Source organism: Coregonus clupeaformis, chromosome 14 (genome assembly GCF_020615455.1).
Source record: "Coregonus clupeaformis isolate EN_2021a chromosome 14, ASM2061545v1, whole genome shotgun sequence".
NCBI lineage: Eukaryota > Metazoa > Chordata > Actinopteri > Salmoniformes > Salmonidae > Coregonus > Coregonus clupeaformis.
In genome coordinates, this window is record NC_059205.1 from 34,105,601 (window position 1) to 34,130,050 (window position 24,450).

The 24,450-nt window shown below is 41.6% G+C and overlaps 1 protein-coding gene across 2 annotated transcripts; it reads right to left on the reverse strand.

Annotated features, from left to right (window-relative positions):
• Positions 1–194: 194 nt before the first annotated feature.
• LOC121580987 (tetratricopeptide repeat protein 39C) lies at positions 195–21,249 on the reverse strand. Of its 2 annotated transcripts, XM_041896249.2 has the most exons (14): positions 20,832–21,249; positions 10,991–11,039; positions 9,766–9,894; positions 9,432–9,543; positions 8,737–9,118; positions 3,917–4,085; positions 3,609–3,702; positions 3,410–3,517; positions 3,051–3,160; positions 2,717–2,840; positions 1,577–1,674; positions 1,345–1,449; positions 1,187–1,225; positions 195–979 (listed from the first exon to the last, which is right to left on the reverse strand). In XM_041896249.2, exons 1-14 carry the CDS (start codon positions 20,963–20,965, stop codon positions 812–814), a joined length of 1,821 nt encoding a protein of 606 aa, XP_041752183.2. In that variant the 5' UTR covers positions 20,966–21,249; the 3' UTR covers positions 195–811. The 2 variants fall into 2 exon arrangements, with proteins under 2 accessions (XP_041752183.2, XP_041752184.2); XM_041896250.2 differs by lacking the exon at positions 10,991–11,039 and having other exon boundaries at positions 20,832–20,910.
• Between the last annotated feature and the right edge of the window lie 3,201 nt (positions 21,250–24,450).

The following is a 24,450-nucleotide window of genomic DNA, read 5'->3' on the forward strand; positions in this document are numbered from 1 at the left end:
TTGCATTTATTAAGGATCCCCATTAGCTGCTGCCAAGGCAGCCATGGCTCTATGTAGTACTGTGCGCCTCCCATAGTATGTTCTTGACTTGGGGATTGTGAAGAGAGATTGCATTGAACATTTTTCCAACCTCAGTGTGGAAATATATATAAAACACAGGAAAATAACAGTTTTGACTGCACTGGGCCTTTAAAACTGCAACATTTTCTCTACACCCCATGGCAAAATGTGTTGAATTGCAGGAAATGAACTTTAAAACAAAAAAAAATTATCTCCAATTTACGGTGACACAAGGCCAGGTGATGAGTAGTAGCATAGGAATTGTGCATTCAGATTGTCTACTACTGTAACAGCAATGGGCCATTGGACATTCAGGTCATATTCTGGCAGCAACCTAGACAGTAGTTGCTGCTATGGCACATTTTGTGGCATCAGTTCACTGATTAATTTATAATGAAGTGTGGCTTACACAATGGCATACCCAGTTCTGCATCTGAACCCTTTCCCATCACATGGGAAAGAATAAAGATATGATTGTACTATTTAGATAGCACTGACATTGATACTTTTTCCTGGTAAAAAGTTACATTTGCCTCCCAGCCACAACTCCTGTACATATTTGATCTGGTTGAAAACACACTAATACGCTCCAGTAGTCTTAACTATTCCTGCTCTATCGCTCCAGGAAACTCTTACTGTAAACTATGCATTGCAAACTTGATGGCACATTCATTATTTTAAAAAACACAAGTCAACTGAAAAACACATTGCAGTGAACCATCACAGTGCTGTAGAGATCAAGATGGCTTCTCTAAAGGGAGTCATTTCCAGCTCCTTCTACCCCCAACACAGCGCTAGGGTGGATGTATGGTGGAGAAAGGGGGCGGTCAGGGTGGGTCACCTCCTCCCTCATGGAAGCCAGAGCTGAATGGATGCGCACATGGAGCCTGTTCTCAAAGTCATAGCCAGCATAGTCCTCCTGTACAAACACAAGACATTACTACATCACATACAAATATTCACAAGTGCACATACTGGTAAGGAAATAACAAATATTTTAAAATGCATATTATGGATGACTGTCAGACTTGATTGATAATTCCAAATACAGCAGCTGAAAGCTACACGTTTCTAAAAACGAGGATACACTCTTGGCCCATACTGTAGAAGTGAAGTTCTACTGTACCTTGGCCTGGAGCATCAGAGCTCTGCCCTTCGCTTCAGACTGAGAAGAGAAGAACCACAACCTCAATCAACTACTGCATTAAGCAACATACACTTTCTCTCCTCAGGGTTGACATTTTGCACAATACACTATAGCAACATGCCATATACACAGCTCACCTCAGGGCTGTCCAGTAAGACACAGCCTAACTCGTAGAAGGAGTAGGGCTGCACATAGGAGTTGTTCTGACGATCCATCTCATCTCTGGCAGCCAGATGGAAGCACTGCAATGTTTAATGACATAATAAAGAGTAGTAAACATTCACTATTCTGACTACATTCATATTTGCAGATAAATATTATGTGTGTACTTAGTTTTCAATACATATAAATAGGGTGATGAGACAGAACCTGAATGGAGTCGTTCATGTTGCCGAGACATCTGTGTATGTCACCAAGGAGCAGGTTTTTCAGGCCGGCACATGAGACGTCATCTAGCTCCTGCAGGACTATGAGGAGACAGAAACAATCCACTGAGTTTTCTTCCAGATTCACAGGAATTCACTTTCATGGCACCACCACAACTACTCAGCGAAAGCTCAATCACCATGCTGCCTGAAATTGTAGCAGATCCTAAAAGTGTTGTGTGTGATGTCCTTCACAGCCAAAAGAGAATAGGCTATAATTGAATGTGTAGCAACCGTGGTGGTTGGGACTGGGAGTTTGATCATGTGCATGTGTAGGGCTGTTGCGTTGACTGTACCACCACACCGGCAGTCATGAGTCATCACCACACTTTGGTACAGCACTGGTCTAGCCTATACTCCAAAATTAAATAGGGCTTTTCTTTTCATAATTAATAGGCTGACATTTAGCTACAGAATCTCTCACCACCGTGCATTTCCATCTCCTCGCTCTCCTTCATTCCTTGCTCGAGTGTGCAGAGAGGGGTTGTCAACAGTTTAATCACATTTGTTTAGTTATGAAAATATGTTACTATCAATGTTCCCGAACAGATTACACTCGGTTTCCCAAATTAAGCACTGGGTAGCTTCAGGAACAGGGTTGGGGAGCCCATGGTATGCAGAGTTTGGGCAGAATATCACCTGTCGCGCAGCGAGAGGCTGCTCCTCAAACAGTGGTTGATTTGTGGAGTGAAATAAGTGTTCTTATAAGCACATGCATTTAGTTTTATATGCAATCCTGTGAAAGCAGAGTTTTGATGGTTACCACTAAAAAGAGGAAGATCCCAGCTGCTACTATATTTATTTCTGAGCTATAAATATTAAACGCATTGCTCCGATGTAAAACCGGAGTAGCCTACCTGGCATGATTGAAAAAGGAACCGCAGGAGCCTTCATTTGCTATTCGAGTGCATACAGATGACATGTATTTTTTCCCCCTGCCCCTGCCTAATCAAAATTACTTTCACATATTAGTAAAGCCAAGATTACATTTCATCACCGCCACAGCCCTATGTATGAGTGGTCTGTCTATGTTTGTGTTGATGTGGTCAGTGTATGGTGTTTACTGTATGTTTTCACAGCGTACCTTGGCTCATGGTCTGCAGCTTGGAGGTGGAGCAGTTAGGCAGGGCCTTCCACAGGTAAAGCACCTCGATCACAGCCAGGATACACAGCTCTCTGGATGGGGCGTGTTTCCTTAGCCTCTCCGCCTACACACACACACGCACACACACACGTTTACCATCTCAGTCGAGAAGCAGAATTCTACTCACTAAATAATCAACTGCCAATTTTCCTCCATACAATTACTTCAGATCACCTTGAAACTGTATGAAATGCAAAATGATTTATTCTCACTAGAAGTAATAATTCACATTGATATATCTATAGAAATGTGCTGTTGTCAGTCCCACGCTCACCCTCTTCATAGAGAACTGTTCTATCTGGTTGTTCTTCCGTTTGAAAAGCTTGTGTACGTCCTTGAAGACAGCGGCAGCTCCCTCCAGATCTCCTGATGCTCCCTGGGACACTATAGTGGACCACAAACACAGAGAGATGTCCAGGGCTTAGAGTCTGCAGGGTATCTCAACACCAACATATTACCGTCATCAGGGCATGTATGCCATTATTGCTAATAGTTCAGAAGCTTTTCATTCAGGTGAGTTAGCATTCCCAGTTTTGGAAGTTCTTTTACTTTTGAAGAAAAAATAAAATAAAAAAGAGGGCGTTCTTCTAACCCCACCTCTAACTGCATGACTTCTAACCTCTGCCCTCTCACCTCCAGTTAGGTAGGTGTAGTAACACTGGGACCAGCGTGACTCAGTCGCCAGACGCTGAAAGGCCTTGTAGGCGTCACTGTACTTCAGCTCGATCATACTGCACCACCCTGAGAGCAGAGAGAATGAAGTGTCACTCAGGAACAACAAGGTAATGGTGTTGTATACGTTAAGAGTTGAGGAAGGAAAAGCATATTGTACCCATTTCATACAAACAAACATGCTGGATCTCCCTCTGGTCTGTAGCCAGCTCTAAGGCATTTTGGAAGGATGTCAAGGCACTGTTGATCTGGCACTGGATGAGTAGAGGAGAGGGGGAAGATTAGGACAAAGAACACACTACAGCCACAGGTGTAGACACAGGTTTCCTTGTGGCGTCTGTCTACTCCTATCTAGGTCGTGTCAAGTAGTGTACACCGCAGCACAAGAAAATGGGTGTTATTATTGGAGACATTCAGGTTGAACCACCCTGTTTAATTCTCCCTACTGAACATGGCCCAGGTCCTTACCTCCAGGCGCTGCACCCTGCCCTTGAAGAATATGAAGAGGGAGGAGTTAGGGTATACAGGCTCCTTTCTCTGCAGGATAGCCTTCGCCTCCATCAGACCGGCCTGTGTGTTAGAGCCGTCCAGGGCAAAGAAGGGTTGCACTACCGTATGGTACCACAAGAGGGCCAACCTGCCACAGGGGGAGAGAAACCATTGTTATTGACAACAGTGAGAGAGGTATACCGGTGAACATCAGCGTTCAGAGAGTGAACAGCCTGCTACCACACTCAGCAGATAAGTCAGCTGATAACAAAATCAATCAAAAATCTGCAGAATCAACAGTTGCATGCAGCATAGATGTGGAAGCAACAGCACTTGAAAGTCCAAGACAAAATTCCCTTCGGGCACAATAAAGTTAATCTTATCTTAAATGTTGAACATGTGTCCTCCTAAAATAAATACAATCTTTGTTCTCTGCCAAGGCATTCAAGTTCAACCAGGGCTGGGGCCAGGGCCAGCTTCTCTCTATTATTAAAGCAGTTAATCTTGGCCCCTGGCAGAGTGGAAAAGAGCTAATGGGCTTCAGGTCTGGTGAAAGCTGTGGTTTTATCCCAAATGGCAACATATTCCCTATATAGTGTACTACTTTTGACCAGAGCCCTATGGGCCGTGGTCAAAAGTATTGCACTACGGAAGGAATAGGGTGCCATGTGGGACGCACACTGTGTCTTCTGCCTTCTGCTGTGGATGTGTGGGTAGAATCAAACATTCACCATTCAAATAGTGGATAATTTCTAATCAGTATGGCGGTGACTCCAGTAATAAATATGTTGTTCAATATGAATCACTGAAATTCAGAGCCAGCGAAGCTCCATACTTCATGTAAGGGAAACAGGCCAGGGACCTCTCACAGGCCTGCTGGTTCTTTTCTCTTCCCAAATAATCAGACTACAAGACTTCTGTCTAGTCCATGTATAGGCTACGTTAGGTAGGATTACTACATATACAGTATCAGTCAAAAGTTTTAGAACACCTACTCATTCAATGGTTTTTCTTTATTTTTACTATTTTCTACATTGTACAATAATAGTGAAGACATCAACACTATGAAATAACACATATGGAATCATGTAGTAACCAAAAAAGTGTTAAACAAATCAAAATATATTTTAGATTTTAGATTCTTCAAAGTAGCCACCCTTTGCCTTGATGACAGCTTTGCACACTCTTGGCATTATCTCAACCAGCTTCATGAGGAATGCTTTTCCAAAAGTCTTGAAGGAGTTCCCACATATGCTGAGCACTTGTTGGCTGCTTTTCCTTCACTCTGCCGTCCAACTCATCCCAAACCATCTCAAATGGGTTGAGGTCGGGTGATTGTGGAGGCCAGGCCATCTGATGCAGCACTCCATCACTCTCCTTCTTGGTGAAATAGTCATTACACAGCCTGGAGGTGTGTTTTGGGTCATTGTCCTGTTGAAAAACAAATGATAGTCCGACTAAGCGCAAACCAGATGGGATGGCGTATCGCTGCAGAATGCTGTGGTAGCCATGCTGGTTAAGTGTGCCTTAAATTCTAAATAAATCACTGACAGTGTCACCAGCAAAGCACCCCCACACCATCACACCTCCTCCTCCATGCTTCACGGTGGGAAGCACACATGCGGAGATCATCCGTTCACCTACTCTGCGTCTCACAAAAACACGGCGGTTGGAACAAAAAATCCCAAATTTGGACTGGTCTAATGTCCATTGCTCGTGTTTCTTGGCCCAAGTAAGTCTCTTCTTCTTATTGGTGTCCTTTAGTAGTGGTTTCTTTGCAGCAATTCGACCATGAAGGCCTGATTCATGCAGTCTCCTCTGAACAGTTGATGTTGAGATGTGTCTGTTACTTGAACTCGGTGAAGCATTTATTTGGGCTGCAATCTGAGGCTGGTAACTCTAATGAACTTATCCTCTGCAGCAGAGATCACTCTGGGTCTTCCTTTCCTGTGGCGGTCCTCATGAGAGCCAGTTTCATCATAGCGCTTGATGGTTTTTGCAACTGCATTTGAAGAAACTTTCAAAGTTCTTGAAATGTTCCGGATTGACTGACCTTCATGTCTTAAAGTAATGATGGACTGTCATTTCTCTTTGCTTATTTACATTTACATTTTAGTCATTCAGCAGACGCTCTTATCCAGAGCGACTTACAGTTAGTGAGTGCATACATTTTTTTATTTTATTTTATTATACTGAGCTGTTCTTGCCATAATATGGACTTGGTCTTTTACCAAATAGAGCCATCTTCTGTATACCACCCCTACCTTGTCACAACACAACTGATTGGCTCAAACACATTAAGAAGGAAAGAAATTCCACAAATTAACTTTTAAGAAGACACACCTGTTAATTGAAATGCATTCCAGGTGACTACCTCATGAAGCTGGTTGAGAGAATGCCAAGAGTGTGCAAAGCTGTCATCAAGGCAAAGGGGGGCTACTTTAAAGAATCTCAAATATAAAATATATTTGGATTTGTTTAACACTTTTTTGGTTACTACATGATTCCATGTGTTATTTTTACATTTTTTACATTTTACGTCATTTAGCAGACGCTCTTATCCAGAGCGACTTACAGTTAGTGCATACATTATTCTTTTTTTATTCTTTTTTTTCATACTGCACCCCCGTGGGAATCGAACCCACAACCCTGGCGTTGCAAACACCATGCTCTACCAACTGAGCTACCTCCCTGCCGGCCATTCCCTCCCCTACCCTGGACGACGCTGGGCCAATTGTGCACCGCCCCATTGGTCTCCCGGTTGCGGCCTGCTACAGCAGAGCCTGGATTCGAACGAGGATCTCTAGTGGCACAGCTAGCACTGCGATGCAGTGCCTTAGACCACTGCGCCACTGTGCTATCTCCCGAGTGGATAAGAGCGTCTGCTAAATGACTAAAATGTTAAAAATGTAAATGTTATTTCATAGTTTTGACATCTTCACTATTATTCTACAATGTAGAAAATAGTAAAAATAAAGAAAAACCTTGGAATGAGTAGGTGCTTTTGACTGGTACTGTATTTCCTATCACTAAATACATGGTCACCATGTCCATGTGAAATATGTTGAATTAGATAAATCATTACACAGCAATGACCCCAAACACAGTTCAAGCCAAGGAAGTACAGTGGGGAGAACTAGTATTTGATACACTGTCGATTTTGCAGGTTTTCCTACTTACAAAGCATGTAGAAGTCTGTAATTTTTATCATAGGTACACTTCAACTGTGAGAGACGGAATCTAAAACAAAAATCCAGAAAATCACATTGTATGATTTTTAAGTAATTAATTTGCATTTTATTGCATGACATAAGTATTTGATCACCTACCAACCAGTAAGAATTCCGGCTCTCACAGACCTGTTAGTTTTTCTTTAAGAAGCCCTCCTGTTCTCCACTCATTACCTGTATTAACTGCACCTGTTTGAACTCGTTACCTGTATAAAAGACACCTGTCCACACACTCAATCAAACAGACTCCAACCTCTCCACAATGGCCAAGACCAGAGAGTTGTGTAAGGACATCAGGGATAAAATTGTAGACCTGCACAAGGTTGGGATGGGCTACAGGACAATAGGCAAGCAGCTTGGTGAGAAGGCAACAACTGTTGGCGCAATTATTAGAAAGTGGAAGAAGTTCAAGATGACGGTCAATCACCCTCGGTCTGGGGCTCCATGCAAGATCTCACCTCGTGGGGCATCAATGATCATGAGGAAGGTGAGGGATCAGCCCAGAACTACACGGCAGGACCTGGTCAATGACCTGAAGAGAGCTGGGACCACAGTCTCAAAGAAAACCATTGGTAACACACTACGCCGTCATGGATTAAAATCCTGCAGCGCACGCAAGGTCCCCCTGCTCAAGCCAGCACATGTCCAGGCCCGTCTGAAGTTTGCCAATGACCATCTGGATGATCCAGAGGAGGAATGGGAGAAGGTCATGTGGTTTGATGAGACAAAAATAGAGCTTTTTGGTCTAAACTCCACTCGCCGTGTTTGGAGGAAGAAGGATGAGTACAACCCCAAGAACACCATCCCAACCGTGAAGCATGGAGGTGGAAACATCATTCTTTGGGGATGCTTTTCTGCAAAGGGGACAGGACGACTCCACCGTATTGAGGGGAGGATGGATGGGGCCATGTATCGCAAGATCTTGGCCAACATCCTCCTTCCCTCAGAAAGAGCATTGAAGATGGGTCGTGGCTGGTTCTTCCAGCATGACAATGACCCGAAACACACAGCCAGGGCAACTAAGGAGTGGCTCCGTAAGAAGCATCTCAAGGTCCTGGAGTGGCCTAGCCAGTCTCCAGACCTGAACCCAATAGAAAATCTTTGGAGGGAGCTGAAAGTCTGTATTGCCCAGCGACAGCCCCGAAACCTGAAGGATCTGGAGAAGGTATGTATGGAGGAGTGGGCCAAAATCCCTGCTGCAGTGTGTGCAAAACTGGTCAAGACCTTCAGGAAACGTATGATCTCTGTAATTGCAAACAAAGGTTTCTGTACCAAATATTAAGTTCTGCTTTTCTGATGTATCAAATACTTATGTCATGCAATAAAATGTAAATTAATTACTTAAAAATCATACAATGTGATTTTCTGGATTTTTTTAGATTCCGTTTCTCACAGTTGAAGTGTACCTATGATAAAAATTACAGACCTCTACACGCTTTGTAAGTAGGAAAACCTGCAAAATCGGCAGTGTATCAAATACTTGTTCTCCCCACTGTATAATAAACCAACACACGAGACAAAAAAACAAAACATTGACACTCTATGGTCAGTAGTGGTACACCTACTCACGTAGCTAGGGGGGCCTTCATGTCCTTACTTTCACTGGCATACGCGAGGGCAGACAGCCCCTGGTGACGGTCGCCGGGGAAACCCAGGAGGTTGACAATCTTCAGCTGGTGTGGCGGTATCATGGAGATGCACAGGTGGAACAGGCCGTAGCCAAAACTGACCGAGCCCTTAAGCCGGGCTAGGGCCTCCGGGCTCACCCAATTGGTCCTCTGGGTTGGGAGCATGGCCGCGCCGTGGTTGGCCTGGTCAGTGGATGGAGAGGGAGACACCAGCTGGTCGGAGGACCTCCTCTTGCTGCACTCCTGCAGCTGGTTGATGTCGCTGTAACACTTGTTGTACATCTTCCAGGCTTTGCGGAGGAGCCAGCCTCCTCTGATGTATGCTGGGTGGGTTTGGGAGAGGGGAAATCCATGAGAGATAATATAAATCAGCAGGATGTTAGAGTACTGAGAGACATGGTCTACATACCAATGTCCATTATAGCAAACCACTTATTGAGCATGCATTATAATCAGTATGCAAGAGTGGATATTGAAACAGAGCTATGATCTAAACCATACCAGTGAGTAGCAACAACACAGTGCAGTCATTCAGTCTAGTAGTAGCAGCACAGCCGATCCGTCAAGTACTAATGGTTCATTCAGTCAGCTATAAGCCTACATGCAGGTCAAGGTAGAAGTGATGAGGCGTCTCACCTGACAGTTCCTGTTTGATGAAGGAGAGGACAGCGAGGTACACCTGGCAGTCTGCCACGATGATCTGTCTCTGGAGGTGGTCTACTATTGCCACCCCTGACCTCTGGGGGTACTGGAGGAAGGCCAAACACACAGAGCATGGTGATGTCAACATCTAAATTATAGTGCAAGGCCAAACACAGCACTGTGAGATAAGATGTCAACTTGACATTGGCAGACAGTAAGACAAGTCAGGCGTGTGTGGATAGAGGAGGTGTGAGGTGCTATGCAGTCAATAGGTATGAGCTTCGCTGAGGTTAATTAGGTGTGCGTGTACGCATTGTCCTTCACTTACACTCCTCCTGATCTTGTTTTTGATTGTCTCGATGACCCCGGCGTTGTCGCTCTCACAAAGTCTCTCAGTGGCTCTGAGGTCATCAAAGGCTGTCTGCATCTTCTCCTCCTCAAACGTCATCATGGCATTCTACACACACAGGCAGATTCATACAGTACCAGTCAGGGCCTTTCTCTCATTTTAGACAGTATGGTAGTCTTGGCGTAACTCCTTATCATGTAGCAACCCTATTGTTTGAAAGTAGGCTAAACAATGATCCTATCAGCAACAGACATATAGACACATGGTCAAATATATTGGCCCCCTTGCACTATACAATGGAGTGGAATGTTGTGTTTTCGCTTTTCAACAAAGGTTGAAAGGTAATTTTTTACCCCTTAGGCACCTGCAACTTATATTACCACAGGTGAGATAAACTACACAGTAAACAAGAATCACTTGACTCCAACCAAAATAATTTCCATGTTGAATAATTTAGTCCAGGCCAATGTTTTACGTTGAAGTGAAAGAAAATTCAGAATATAATTTATTATTTATTTTTTGGGGGGAGGGGTTTGGGGGGGGGTCCTGTGCAGTTGTATATCAAATATTACACGTATGAACACCAAAACCTTTTTCAATTTCAACTTATTTTAGAGGAAATAGTGAATCATGAAAGGGTGCCAATATATTTGCCCTCAACTGTTTAACAATGAAAACCACAGCTAGACAATCAACTATGCATCCTGGACTTAGACTAAAATTGTATCTACCGTGATCATTTTCAAAGATGTGCACAAATCATTTATTCCCTGTCAGTATTCAAACCCACCGTGAGCCAGTTATATCAGATTGGTGAATCATTGATGATTCAGTATGTGGGCCAGCAGCAGTGGATGCACAAGACTAGTGCTGAGGATATCCCGGGTGTGCTATTAGTTGTGTGACCTTCAATTAATTTAGCCAATCTGCACCGCAAATGCACTATGACAAGGTTTATGTACAGTACCAGTCAAAAGTTTGGACACACCTACTCATTCCAGAGTTTTTTTTTTTTTTTTTGACTATTTTCTACATTGTAGAATAATAGTGAAGACATCAACCTCCTCCTGTTCTTAACTCCAATAGAATCCAATGGTCTGCATTGCAGGAGTATCAAATGAGAATAGCAGTTGAATTTGGGAGACGTAGAGTAAATCAGTAAGAAGTTGACATCCTCTGACCTCTCCTCTCCAACACTACTTACCAGGAAGCTGACAAAACTGGCTCCGAAACTCATCAGTGGGCTGTGGGTCCTAGAAGAGAGAGGGAGATGGTTGCGGTAAGGGCTTGCACAGCTAAATCTAGATCAATTTCTTAAGAGAGACAGCCAGGACGGGTGATGTGGGGTGAGAGCTATAGAGTTGTTTCAAGTAAGTCAAACTTAGGTATCCTCCAGCAATACCATCTGAATTGCTTCCTTGTGCAGAGCGTCTGAAGATAGCCATCAAAGGTGGCAGGGTCAGGCTAAAGTAATTACTTAAATATGATTTGTAAGACTGCTCCATGAGAACATTTAATAGTAGTCGCATTCATGTCTCAAAGTCTGGATGGTTATTCACTTCCAAGAATGTAGAAGCCTTGAATTTTATGTTTTCATATTTAAGCCTACAGTATAGAAATATGGATGAGGGAGTCAACTTTCAGTTCCCTCCATCTCTTATGAGGGCTCAGAGCTCATTATATTTAGTGGGAGAGGTGACATTTAGGCTATCAACAGGAGACAAGGCTGTGGGTGTGTGTGTGTCTTTGAGGATCTAAGCCTGTTGTGTTTACTCTGTATTTTTCACTTCAAAGTCCCAAAAATGTCCTGGACTAAATTATTCAGAATTCAGAAGAATTCAAATGTATTTGGCTGGAGGTAGCTGATTCTCATTTACTGCGTAATTTCTTTCACCTGTGGTAAGTTGCAGGTGCCTACAGGGTAAAAATAGCCATTCAACCATTTTTGAAAAGAGAACACAGAACATTCTGTTCCATTGCACTCCATTGTAAAGTGCAAGGGTGCCAATAGCCTAGAAACCCGACGTTGAATTTAATTTACAGTGCCTTCAGCAAGTATTCACACCCATTGACTTTTTACACATTTTGTTGTGTTACAGCCTGAATTTAAAATGGATGTCACTGGCCTACACACAACACCCCATAATGTCAAAGTGGAATTATCTCTGTAACCCACACATACAACTATCTGTAAGGTCCATCAGTCGAACAGTGTATTTCAAACACAGATTCAACCACAAAGACCAGTGAGGTTTTCCAATGCCTCGCAAAGAAGGGCACCCATTGGTAGATGGGTACATAAAAAAAAGCAGATATAGAATATCCCTTTGAGCATGGTGAAGTTATTAATTGCACTTTGGATGGTGTATCAATACACCCAGTCACTACAAAGAAACAGGCGTCCTTCCTAACTCAGTTGCCGGAGAGGAAGGAAACCGCTAAGGGATTTCACCATGAGGCCAATAGTGACATTAAAACAGTTACAGAGTTGAATGGCTGTGATAGGAGAAAACTGAGGATGGATCAACAACATTGTAGTTACTCCACAATACTAACCTAATTGACAGAGTGAAAAGATGGAAACCTGTACAGAATACAAATATTCCAAAACATGCATCCTGTTTGCAATAAGGTACTAAAGTAAAACTGCACAAAATGTGGCAAAGCAATTAACTTTATGTCCAGAATACAAAGAGTTAGGTCTGGGGCAAATCCAACACAACACCGAGCACCACTTTTCATATTTTGTATGGTGGTGGCTGCATCATGTTATGGGTATGCTTGTCATGGCAAGGACTAGGGATTTTTTTTTTCTGAAGGCACTAATTCTACATTGGGCATAATTGAGTGTTTGGATCAGGAAAGTTTCCTCTCACAACCTCTACAAGCCAGTTATCCGTGTGGTTGGTCATTTTGCAGTTAGGAATTTAAGACAATATATCTACAGGAAAGTATAATTCAACTTTTCAAAGCGCTGGTAGTGCGTTCAGATTTCTATCACCTGAAGCATGTGCAGAACCATGTAAACACGTGCACGAGCTCAGCAAGTATGCATGCATCTCATGCACATATTTTCATCTTGTTCGCATGCTTCAGGTGATAGAAATCTGAATGCATTCCTACCTGCAAAAGGACCAACCACACGGGATAACCGTGTGTAAGATAAAATATTATTTTATTCAACATTCTGGCTTGTAGAGGTCGTGAGAGGAAACGTTCCTGATAATTTCAATACAAGACTATAGCGGAGGCAAGAAATCTACTGATTTGGGCATATTCACACTGTTGATCTACAGTGCATTCGGGAAGGTATTCAGACCCCTTGACTTTTTCCACATTTTGTAATGTTACAGCCTTACTCTAAAATGGATTAAATAAATAAAATCTCCTCAGCAATCTACACACAATACCCCATAATGACAAAGTGTAAACAGGTTTTTAGGAATTTTGGCAAATGTATTACAAATAAAAAACATTAATACCTTATTTAAGTATTCAGACCCTTTGCTATGAGACTCGAAATTGAGCTCAGGTGCATCCTGTTTCCATTAATCATCCTTGAGATGTTTCTACAACTTGATTGGAGTCCACCTGTGGTCAATTCAATTGATTGGACATGATTTGGAAAGGCACACACCTGTCTATATAAAAAACCAAGCCATGAGGTCGAAGGAATTATCAGTAGAGCTCCGAGACAGGATTGTGTCGAGGCACAGATCTGGGGAAGGGTACCAAAAAAATTCTGCAGCATTGAAGGTCCCCAAGAACACAGTGGCCTCCATCATTCTTAAATGGAATTAGTTTGGAACCACCAAGACTCTTCCTAGAGCTGGCCACCTGGCCAAACTGAGCAATCGGGGGAGAAGAGCCTTGGTCAGGGAGGAGACCAAGAACCCGATGGTCACTCTGACAGAGCTCCAGAGTTCCTCTGTGGAGATGGGAGAACCTTCCAGAAGGACAACCATCTCTGCAGCACTCCACCAATCAGGCCTTTATGGTAGAGTGGCCAGATGGAAGCCACTCCTCAGTAAAAGGCACATGACAGCCCGCTTGGAGTTTGCCAAAAGGCACCTAAAGGACTCTCAGACCATGAGAAACAGGATTCTCTGGTCTGATGAAACCAAGATTGAACTCTTTGGACTGAATGCTAAGCGTCACGTCAGGAGGAAACCTGGCACCATCCCTACGGTGAAGCATGGTGGTGGCAGCATCATGCTGTGGGGATGTTTTTCAGCGGCAGGGACTGGGAGAATAGTCATGATCGAGGCAAAGATGAACGGAGCAAAGTACAGAGAGATCCTTGATGAAAACCTGCTCCAGAGCGCTCAGGACCTCAGACTGGGGCGAAGGTTCACCTTCCAACAGAACAACGACCCTAAGCACACAGCCAAAACAATGCAGGAGTGGCTTCGGGACAAGTCTCTGAATGTCCTTGAGGGGCCCTGCCAGAGCCCGGACTTGAACCCGATCGAACATCTCCGGAGAGACCTGAAAATAGCTGTGCAGCAACGCTCCCCATCCAACCTGACAGAGCTTGAGAGGATCTGCAGAGAAGAATAGGAAAAACTCCCCAAATACAGGTGTGCCAAGCTTGTAGCTTCATACCCAAGAAGACTTGAGGCTGTAATCGCTGCCAAAGGTGCTTCAACAAAGTACTGAGTAAAGGGTCTGAATACTTATGTAAATGTCATATTTCCGTTTCTAATTTTTATTAAATTAGCAAAAAATATATAAAACCTGTTTTGCTTTGCCATTATGGTGTATCATGTCTAGATTTATGAGAGAAAAAAATAACAATTTAAATAAATGTAATAATAAGGCTGTAACGTGACAAAATGTGGGAAAGGTGAAGGGGTCTGAATACTTTCCGAATGCACTGTAGATATGGATAATGATGCCACTTATTTAGTTGCCGATGATATTTGACGAGTGAGGTGGTGCTAACTAGTAAATCATGTGAACAGCTTTGGAAGACCAACTTGTTTGCTCTCGGAGTGTAACCTTAGTACAAGAACATTCAATGACTGACATGACGGGAATGGTTGTGGCCTGCTTTGTATGCTATAGGCCTACAACCCAACCACTGCTAACTCAGACATTTGCCACATTCAAGACAACTCGGAAACTCAGAGATAAAATGTGCATATGTTTTTTTGCGTAGAGCTTCTTATGTGTTAATTCTGATACTTTCCAAGTGGGAAACTCAGACCTCATCTTTCTACAACGAGTTGCCAAGTCTGAGATTTCTGAGTTTCCAAGTTGTCCTGAACATGGCAACAGTCTTCCCAACTGGTGTGGGATCTTAGCTAAAAATCTAGCACAAACAGGTTCTTTGATAAAGTACAGCTTTACAGCAAAAATGTCCAAATCTATTTTAAATTTCAATTATCCCTGTAAGATATAGCCCTAGTTCAGTTTGGCTTGCTCATCAAAACAATCCTCTCAAACTTACAGTATAGAGTTGATAACGATATGAGCATATTGCAAAAGTGCTTGGAGTCAACACTTTTGCATTGCTTTGAGGGAAAAAGGAAACATTTCATATTAGAGAGAACTGCAAATAAACACTGAATGACAATGTCTCTTCAGCATGATACAAGAACTCAACCTTTAATGTCAATTATCTAAAAACTTCATATTCGCAGATGTTGTAGCTTTGACTCCACATCATCTGAGCAAGAGGACAAATACATTAGAGTGTCTAGTTTGAGATACAGACGCCTCACAGGTCCTCAACTGTCAGCTTCATTAAATAGTACCCGCAAAACACCAGTCTCAACGTCAACAGTGAAGAGGCGACTCCGGGATGCTGACCTTCTAGGCAGAGTTGCAAAGAAAAAGCCATATCTCTGACTGCCCATCTTAATATTTTCTTTTTATTGGCCAGTCTGAGATATGGCTTGAGTCATATACATACATATACACATACAAATACAGTGGGGAGAACAAGTATTTGATACACTGCCGATTTTGCAGGTTTTTATTTTATTATACTGAGCTGTTCTTGCCATAATATGGACTTGGTATTTTACCAAATAGGGCTATCTTCTGTATACCACCCCTACCTTGTCACAACACAACTGATTGGCTCTAACACATTAAGAAGGAAAGAAATTCCACAAATTAACTTTTAAGAAGACACACCTGTTAATTGAAATGCATTCCAGGTGACTACCTCATGAAGCTGGTTGAGAGAATGCCAAGAGTGTGCAAAGCTGTCATCAAGGCATAGGGTGGCTACTTTGAAGAATCTCAAATATAAAATATATTTGGATTTGTTTAACACTTTTGGTTACTACATGATTCCATGTGTTATTTCATAGTTTTGACGTCTTCACCATTATTCTACAATGTAGAAAATAGTAAAAATAAAGAAAAACCTTGGAATGAGTAGGTGCTTTTGACTGGTACTGTATTTCCTATCACTAAATACATGGTCACCATGTCCATGTGAAATATGTTGAATTAGATAAATCATTACACAGCAATGACCCCAAACACAGTTCAAGCTAAGGAAGTACAGTGGGGAGAACAAGTATTTGATACACTGTCGATTTTGCAGGTTTTCCTACTTACAAAGCATGTAGAAGTCTTTTTAGCATGTAGTAATTTTTATCATAGGTACACTTCAACTGTGAGAGACGGAATCTAAAACAAAAATCCAGAAAATCACATTGTATGATTTTTAAGTAATTAATTTGCATTTTATTGCATGACATAAGTATTTGATCACCTACCAACCTGTAAGAATTCCGGCTCTCACAGACCTGTTAGTTTTTCTTTAAGAAGCCCTCCTGTTCTCCACTCATTACCTGTATTAACTGCACCTGTTTGAACTCGTTACCTGTATAAAAGACACCTGTCCACACATTCAATCAAACAGACTCCAACCTCTCCACAATGGCCAAGACCAGAGAGCTGTGTAAGGACATCAGGGATAAAATTGTAGACCTGCATAAGGCTGGGATGGGCTACAGGACAATAGGCAAGCAGCTTGGTGAGAAGGCAACAACTGTTGGCGTAATTATTAGAAAATGGAAGAAGTTCAAGATGACGGTCAATCACCCTTGGTCTGGGGCTCCATGCAAGATCTCACCTCGTGGGGCATCAATGATCATGAGGAAGGTGAGGGATCAGCCAAGAACTACACAGCAGGACCTGGTCAATGACCTGACGAGAGCTGGGACCACAGTCTCAAAGAAAACCATTAGTAACACACTACGCTGTCATGGATTAAAATCCTGCAGCGCACGCAAGGTCCCCCTGCTCAAGCCAGCGCATGTCCAGGTCCGTCTGAAGTTTGCCAATGACCATCTGGATGATCCAGAGGAGGAATGGTAGAAGGTCATGTGGTCTGATGAGATAAAAATAGAGCTTTTTGGTCTAAACTCCACTCGCCGTGTTTGGAGGAAGAAGAAGGATGAGTACAACCCCAAGAACACCATCCCAACCGTGAAGCATGGAGGTGGAAACATCATTCTTTGGGGATGCTTTTCTGCAAAGGGGACAGGACGACTGCACCATATTGAGGGGAGGATGGATGGGGCCATGTATCACGAGATCTTGGCCAACAACCTCCTTCCCTCAGTAAGAGCATTGAAGATGGGTCGTGGCAGGGTCTTCCAGCATGACAACGACCCGAAACACACAGCCAGGGCAACTAAGGAGTGGCTCCGTAAGAAGCATCTCAAGGTCCTGGAGTGGCCTAGCCAGTCTCCAGACCTGAACCCAATAGAACATCTTTGGAGGGAGCTGAAAGTCCGTATTGTCCAGCGACAGCCCCGAAACCTGAAGGATCTGGAGAAGGTCTGTATGGAGGAGTGGGCCAAAATCCCTGCTGCAGTGTGTGCAAACCTGGTCAAGACCTACAGGAAACGTATGATCTCTGTAATTGCAAACAAAGGTTTCTGTACCAAATATTAAGTTCTGCTTTTCTGATGTATCAAATACTTATGCAATAAAAAGCCAATTAATTACTTAAAAATCATACAATGTGATTTTCTGGATTTTTGTTTTAGATTCCGTCTCTCACAGTTGATGTGTACCTATGATAAAAATTACAGACCTCTACATGCTTTGTAAGTAGGACAACCTGCAAAATCGGCAGTGTATCAAATACTTGTTCTCCCCACTGTACATACATATCCTTTTATAAAATATATTTCCCTTTATTACATTCCAACCCCACCACCCCTTCCCTAATTGGAGTAAACAACAACGCTTAGGCCTCTACTTCCAGCTTATACATACTATATGTATGTTATGGACACAGTCAATTTTACAATAATTCTATTTTGTTTAAACCTCTCCGACCATTGTCATGATGGCCATATCTTTCTAACTGTGCTCTTTCACAAAAGCTCTCAACCTATAACCTATATACGTATCATGGACACAGTATGCTTTACATGAGTTATCTTGTTGTTATTAGTTGTTGTTAGTTGTTATTAGTCCCATCCTTCAGCTCCATTCAACACCTCCCATCTATCTCTTAACACCATCTGTACTGGATTTCTATTTGCCATATATTTTTCAACTGTACTGTGATGTTTCACAAAAGTTCTGAACCCATCTATTCTCATTATTTCTACAGATTGTACATTGAAAATAAACATTTTTGCTAAAAGTATTATTATATTATTGATCGATTGACTATAACTTTTCAGATCACCCAGTAGTGCTATCTGCAGGGTTAGCTCCAGGTAAATATTGCAATCCTTCTGCCATTCCTGGACCTGTGACCAAAAACAAGCTACAAATGGACAGTACCAAAACAAATGATCAAATGATTCTGTCTCTTCACAGCAAAATCTACAGAGCTGGGAAGATTGTATCCCCCATATAAATAACATTCTGGTAGCAAGAATTTTGTATAATAATTTAAATTAAAAAATTCTAAGTTTTGAATCCGGCGTCGTTTTGCGTATCAATTCATAAACACTATGCCATGGAATCGGTACGTCAAAAATCTCTTCCCAACTGTTTCGCAATCTATATTGGACGGCTGTCAATCCTTTGGTCCTTAAATGAAACTGGTATACTTTTTTATTTATCACAAATTTCTTTAACCAATTACGTTCTTTAATGCAGGGCCGACAGACAAGTTCCTTACTTTTTCCCCCCTTCCACTTTCCTCTTCCATTTTTGCGGTAATGCTGCAATTATTTGGTTGTAATTTTGGGTAGAGCAGACATTTACATTTTAGTCATTTAGCAGACGCTCTTATCCAGAGCAAATTACAGTTAGTGAGTGCATACATTCTTTTTTTCTTTTTTTACTGGCCCCCCGTGGGAATCGAACCCACAACCTTGGCGTTGCAAACGCCATGCTCTACCAACTGAGCTACACGGGACCCAGACATTTCCATATGTTTTTGTTAGCTGCATGTGCGACATAACTCCACCAGTCCTACCTATGATATAATTTACGAAGATGATACCTTTTTTAAACATCTGAGTTTTTTTTGTTATGCCAGCCATCGGTTGAGACAACATGCTTTTGAATACTGTGTGGGTGTCATTTCAATCATAGAAATAGAATTCATAGAATGGACCTATCCCTTCAGACCATTTCAATTTAGCTGTTACATCATTCAAATTGTATTGACATTTTTACTTCTAATTACTACCACAAAGAAGACCGCCGGTCCACCCACAGTCGAAAGTCAACTTAAATGGTAATGTCTATTCTATTATCTATATTTCTATGATTTCAAAAGGTTGCCCAAGGAGGATAGACAATATAATTTAAAACAGATATTCCCATTCAAGTCAAGATTCTGATGTGTGGACCTCCAACCATCTTTGTGGTACCATTTGAAAGTTTACATTTCAATTGTATTCCCATTTTAGTACATTTATCAGCCAAAACACCCACCCTGTATTCAAGAGCATGTCTCAACTGATGGCGGGCACAACACAAAAACGTTAGATGTAAAATAGGGTTTAAACTACAACATATGCGAATATGAAGAAAAAAATAGTTTACGCGTTTTTAGATAATTTACACTAAGGGGGAGGGTGGTAGGCTAAGCAAAATGGGTTAACATTGAGCACCCTTAACTCTTGAATGTTTTGACACTCCACCAAAAAGTCACTTTCTGAGGACTTCTACAATGGGCAAATACTGTATGTATGGCAGGCTTCGTTCAAATCAAAAGGGGTGCTGTCAAAAAATTATTGAATTCCAATTGATTTACCCTATTACAAGTTTAAATTGTTGCTGCAATGAGAACAATTGTAGCAAACTGATGAGTTCTTGAGTTGTAACAAATAAGCAGTGGTGTAAAGTACTTATGTAAAAATACTTTAAAGTACTTAAGTAGTTTTTTGGGGTATCTGTACTTTACTATTTATATTTTTGACAACTTTTACTTCACTAAATTCCTAAAGAAAATTATGTACTTTTTCCCCCATACATTTTCCCTGACACCCAAAAGTACTCGTTACATTTTGAATGCTTAGCAGGACAGGAAAACGGTCAGATTCACACACTTATAAAGATAACATTCCCTCATCCTACTGCCTCTGATCTGTCTGACTCACTAAACACAAATGCTTAGTTTGTAAATTATGTCTGAGTGTTGGAGTGTGCCCCTCACTATCCGTAAATAAAAAAATGTAAGAAAATGGTGCCGTCTGGTTTGCTTAATGTAGGGAATTTGAAATGATTTATACTTTTACTTTTGATACTTTTGATATATTTTAAACCAAATACTTTTAGACTTTTACTGAAGTAGTATTTTACTGTGTGACTTTCACTTTTACTTGAGTAATTTTCTATTAAGGTATCTTTACTTTTACTCAAGTATGACAATTGGGTAACATTACTTTTTCCATCCATGCAAATTAGCTTATACCCAATAGGCCTACTAATCAGTTCCACGTGGGCTTCCTCAATCTGAAAAAATAAATAGGGCCCGGAAATAACAAACTATACAGCATAAATACTTAAAGGATAGCTCCTAGAATTCAAAACTTCCCCACATCAATAAACCAATGAAACAGTGATTTCAGTTAATTGTTTATGGCACAGCACCGTCTAACCTGTATTTTCTGAAAAGTTCGTCGCTCTCCTTGAATCCGTTGTTAAGCAGCATGTTTATTCCTTGAAATGCCAACTCTGCATCGTCAATCTTCTCTGTCTCCTCATGTTGTCGTGATGGTTCTGGGTCCGCCATCGATCACAACCCGTCTGTTTAGTGTCAACTGTTTACCAATTTCCCGAACCACAACACACCAGAGAAATGGAAGTGACAGCCGGAGGCGGTGCACCTCGTCTCGTTGCTGTTACAGTGGGCTGATAACGTAGCTCACCGCCCACTTCGAACTAACAATTGACTCTATCGCATGTTCTTATCATAAATTATAGTTTAATTTAATCAAAGGTGTTTGAGGTAGCTACAAGAATATACTTGGTTTACATTGTTTTCAGCAGCGTTGTCTGTCTTCCGCTCTGTGTTGGGGTGCGTTCCCAAATAATAGAGGAAATGGAAACGCTCCGCAAAATGGTATTCTTGCCGCCAGTGATTCAGCCAATGAGCGTATAGTATGGTGCAAATAGTGTTTAGAGGCGCTAGTTATCCAAAATTTCACATGTGAAAATGAAGCAGATGTTTTTATATAAAACATTAGGGAGTGGGAAATATAAACTATTTTCTATATATCAACTACTTTGCAATGTCAAAATTAACAGACTAATATCCAAAAGATGCAACACTAATATTGGATAAGGGCATGCTTTATGCTGTAGGCCAGGGCTACTCAACTCATACCCTACGAGGTCCAGAGCCTGCTGGTTTTCTCTTCTACCTAATAATGAATTGCACACCCCTGGTGTCCCAGGTCTAAAGCAGTCCCTGATTAGAGGGGAACAATGAAAATATGCAGTAGTACTGGCTTCGAGGTTGAGTTGAGGGCTGTAGGCTATTGTATTCAAAGGTTGCACATGACATATAAATACCAAGTTCAAAACAAATACAAGCATTTACAACTGACATAAATAGGCAACAAAGACTGATGGACAGACATGATTAACCCACTCACAAATGTTGAATGATATCAGTGGTCAAAAGGCAGGAATGCATACATGTACAATAAATGGTGGCAAAGTGTAAAGTAAATGGTAGCTGATGTACCTGTCAAGAGTGAATACAACATCTGCACCAAAGTGTTTAATTATGGGAAAAGGTAATCAAGTATTATACAAAATTATATACAAAGCTTAGTCTGAGGTACAGTATATCTATACTGAACAAAAATATAAACACAACATGTAAAGTGTTGGTCCCATGTTTCATGAGCTGAAATAAAAGATCCCAGAAATCTTCCATACACACAAAAAGCTTATTTCTCTAAAATGTGCACAAATTTGTTTACATCCCTGTTAGTGAGCATTTCTCCTTTGCCAAGATAATCTATCCGCCTGAGAGTGTGGCATATCAAGAAGATGATTAAACAGCATGATCATTACATAGGTGCACCTTGTGCTGGGGACAATAAAAGGCCACTCTAGAATGTGCAGTTTTGCCACACAACACTATGCCACAGATGTCTTAAGTTTTGAGGGAGCGTGCAATTGGCATGCTGACTGCAGGAATGTCCACCAGATCTGTTGCCAGAGAATGTAATGTTCATTTCTCTACCAAAAGCTGCCTCCAGCGTTGTTTAAGAGAATTTGGCAGTACATCCAACCGGCCTCACAACCGCAGACCACGTGTAGCCACGCCAGCCCAGGACTTCCACATCCAGCTTCTTCACCTGAGGGATCGTCTGAGACCAGCCGGACAGCTGAGGAAACTGAGGAGTATTTCTGTCTGTAATAAAGCCCTTTTGTGGGGCTGGGCCTGGCTTCCCAGTCAGTGGACCTATGCCCTGCCAGGCCCACCCATAGCTGCACCCCTGCCCAGTCATGTGAAATCCATAGAAGGGGCCTAATTTATTTATTTCAATTGACTGATTTCCTTATATGAACTGTAACTCAGTAAAATCGTTGAAATTGTTGAATGTTGCATTTATATTTTTGCTCAGTATACTTGTATGTGAGAAAACTATCAATATATATTTTTTGGTAAATTTTTCTGTGGCCCCAGTTCGGTTGAATAGAATTTGAGACTATTGAGAGAAAATGTCTTTCTTTTTACCAATAATTGACTAATCCGGATCCATATCGATGATTATAAATTATTCTGATAACAGACAACATTCACATAAATAAAATATCAAAATGTAACTATAGTAGGCCCTACATACAAACATTTAATATGAGTTCATAGTTACATGTCGCTAGAGATACAGAATGACAATTCAAATGGTAATACCATTGTAGAGTTAATTGTTGTGACTGACATTTTCTTTGTTAAACTGGTCAACATGGCATTTTTTTTTTAGGTGCAGGGTTGCTTAGCCTATATGGTAGCCATGATGCAATACTGACCAAACAAACACCACGTCCACCCTAAAGTCTAAGAAAAACTTTTGTATACTATGGGGGAGGAGGACAGAAAATACAAAGGAAGAGCATAATGGGGGAAAAACAGACATTTCTAACCCAGATGATACAACATTTCAATATTAGAATATATTCAATAACAAGATGGTGATAATAAACACATTTATCACAAAATAAATATACTACACTACAGACTAGCTCATCTTTCTTTATCTTCATGTTCCTGATACAGAATACCTGCGCCGCATGAACGTCACAACACACATACACGCACGCACGCACACGCGACGTGCAGTTCGCGAAAGATTCGTTACTTTTTAACGACTCGTTTTACTGACTCCGGAGTCATGATTCATTTTTCTGAGTGACTCGTTCACTTTAGTCGTTCGTTTGACCTGCTGGCCGCAATGAGTCCTACAGCAGGTTTAATACACGCTCCTCCCTCTCAGCGACATGCTCCGACTACCAAGCACCAAATGTCTGTACTATGCGCGTAGGCAAATTGATAATGAGCATAGAGAAGAAAAAGGCATGTTTAGAACTGATAATTGATCGCATGGTGCAAGAATTAATGCAATTTATATGTTATTGAATATTATGACGGGCACAGCTTTGTTGAACCAAAACCTACACAGCCTCTGCTTAACAAACTGGAACTCGAAAACGAATCATTTCGGGGGCTGCATTTCACGAACGACTTTGTGCTTATCACCATCACGGCAGTCAAACAATGCAACATTCGTTTACAATATAGTCCGGTTGTGTCAACAATTAGACCTCGTTTCAAATGTATCAAGAAATAATCTTATTTGTATGCCTCGCAATCAACAAATGTACATTGTATAAAGCACACGTTTACAAATCTCAGTCACAAATAAGCCCCGTATGGTAAACGATGTGTGAACGAGAAGCTTGTAGAATTATGACTTTCGAGTTTTCAGTTCATCGTTCGACGGTAGGGGGTCCTGCGTGCTCTGGGCATTACTGACTCGAACGAAATGAGTCCAAAGATTCGTTCTTTTGACTGAAGGAGTCAAAAAGATCTGAGTCAGTAAAAAGAGCCAAACTTCCCTCTCTCTCTCAATTTTGTATTGCTATCCTTGTGGGGACCAAAACATTGATTCCCATCCAAAATACTATTTTCCTTAACCCCTAAATCCAACCCTAACCTTAACCCTTAACCTAACCCTAAAACTATACCTAACTACTCCTAAC